Here is a 2,275-nt window from a genome sequence, read left to right as displayed (position 1 = left end):
TTAAAAAGTAAAAGGGGATTATTAATAGGTTGAGACTTAAATAGCACCCTGAAGCTTATCAATAAACATTCTACAGGCAACTGTGAATAGTGTCAGCAGCCAGAGATGGTACAACATATTATATCACTGTAGCAGAAAATAAATTGTCTGAGCATCAGTGAACTACTGGTAACAATGGCAGGAGGAGCAGCTGTGGTAGATTTCTTAGGAAGGGCAGGATTAATTGATAGAATATAAAAGAAGGTGCAGCTTGATCCATTCTCCACCATAGGAGGTGCGTAAGTATTGGGTAGCTGTGCTTCCGTTTGACCCGTAGGTGTCGCTGTGGTGTGTACCTACTACTGCACAATGGCAGTCTTAAAAAGAGTCGAGGTAAAGCATAAGCACACAGCACTCGACTAAAATGTCTGACAAATGATTGCCAACATATATTGTCAGATATATTAGATTTTTTTTAAATAAGAGATTTGTAATATATTTTGTTCTGCATAAAATATTTTATGATATATTGAAGTACATATACTTAAAATATTGCTTTATTTCTTAATAAATCCTCAGAAATCTGTTAGTGCCCTATGGTCTTCATTCAGTGTGCATCAAATCTTCAGTTGAGCAACTATATTTACATCCATACACAATCACACTCACTCCTAGGGGCAACTTTCACCAATCAACCTAAGCTGCATGTTTCTGGACTGTGGGAGGAAGCCTGAGTACCCGGAGAGAACCCATGCAGGCACAGGGAGAACATGCAAACTATACAGAAGTATTGTCACCATAGTACTTAATCCACATAAAAATGGCCCCTGCGACTGATGTATTAATAAATAGTGTCAGCATCCACTTTTATCTTCCAGCTACTAGGTATAAAGTTCAGTAGTTTGATCCAGTGGGTCCCAACCTAGGGGTTAGGGCCCTACTAAAAGCCACAAGATAAATCAGAGCAAGATGATTAATGGGAGAGGGGGGAAAGACATGCTCAAAATGTCATTTTTTTTAAAACTCCTCACTAATATTTGCTTTTTTTTTAAGTCAAGTACTGGAGTTTTACCTGTTGAGGCCTTAAAATGTTATTTAACTGAAATTATGTGAGAGGTTTGGAGGAGAAGTGCTGGCAAATTTAAGAGCTTTCGGTTAGATGCTGCGGTTTGTAAAGGGTTACAAGCCAAAAAAGGTCTGAAAACACAGGTTTGATCTTTAACAGTGCTGCATATTATGTTTATTATAGGTTTTATGTTAAATCTTGTGGTGTTGCTCAATGTCCCTGACACAGTCATTGCTGATTTGAAGGTCCCTTGACATGTTGCTTGAACAACGTAAAACTTTAAAGACCTGTTGGGACACACGTGTTGTCAGCATTGCTTTCTGCCCCTTGAACCTTTGTGCCTTTTGAAAGCACATGGTTGGAGTGAAAGACGGTGCCACTATGGGAGTGAAGCCGAGTGAAGGGAGCATGCTCTGGTTAATAATTAATGGTTGTCCCTGCCAAGGAATGAATCAATTTCAGCACATAGAAAACCACAGTACTGTAGTTTTAAAATAAGCATCACTTTTTAATGGTTACAAAAACAGTTTTGTTTAAAATGCAAACAATATTTTTTTTCATCATTTGTTCATCATTATACTGAAAAATCAATTTGGTTTGCTGAGGTGTTGAATATGTTTGTATAAAAATATTTTTTTTTACATGATGTGTATGTTGACATAGAAAGAGCCTGTAGACATTTTCTGAGAGAAAAGACAGTTTTCACAGACAAAGAGTGAACAATGAAAACCACTTGAAAGCCAAATACAGTGATATCCAGAGGAACTTTGACAGTACTAGCTTCACCTAACAGGAAGCACATGTTTGCAAATGTGTTCCCTTTAAGGAAAGAGTTTGACATTTTGGGACTTTTTTTCTGAGTCAGATGAAAAGATTAATACCACTTTGATATCTGTATGCTAAACATGACAGCTAGCAGCCAGTTAGCTTACCTTAGCATAAAGACTTTTTCTTGCTTAGTTTTTGTACAAATTAAACAAACAGGATATAGCATGTTAACTAAAACACTTTACATATGCTGGTAGGTGGCTTCTGTTACATTTGGACAGAGCCAAGCTGATCCTTTGTTTTCAGTTGCTTTTTTAAGATAAACCAATTAGCTGCCAGCAGTAGCTTAGTGTTTAGCATCATCTAACTCAACAAGAAATTGAATATGTGTATTTCCCATAATATCAAACTACAGTACATGCATATGGAATATGAATCACAGGTTCTAGTCTTCTCTCTTTC

General features: G+C 37.0%; 1 protein-coding gene across 1 annotated transcript in view; it reads right to left on the bottom strand.

Moving 5' to 3' along the window:
* Window positions 1-2,217: 2,217 nt before the first annotated feature.
* g6pc1a.1 (glucose-6-phosphatase catalytic subunit 1a, tandem duplicate 1) overlaps window positions 2,218-2,275 on the bottom strand; it is a 4,254-nt gene continuing 4,196 nt past the window's right edge. The window contains exon 6 of the mRNA XM_020616553.1: window positions 2,218-2,222. Coding sequence (XP_020472209.1) covers window positions 2,218-2,222 — 5 coding nt within the window. The remainder of the gene's footprint in view (window positions 2,223-2,275) is intronic.

Source organism: Monopterus albus, unplaced genomic scaffold (assembly GCF_001952655.1).
Source record: "Monopterus albus unplaced genomic scaffold, M_albus_1.0 scaffold175.1, whole genome shotgun sequence".
Taxonomy (NCBI): domain Eukaryota; kingdom Metazoa; phylum Chordata; class Actinopteri; order Synbranchiformes; family Synbranchidae; genus Monopterus; species Monopterus albus.
This window is presented reverse-complemented; position numbering and strand designations above follow the sequence as displayed.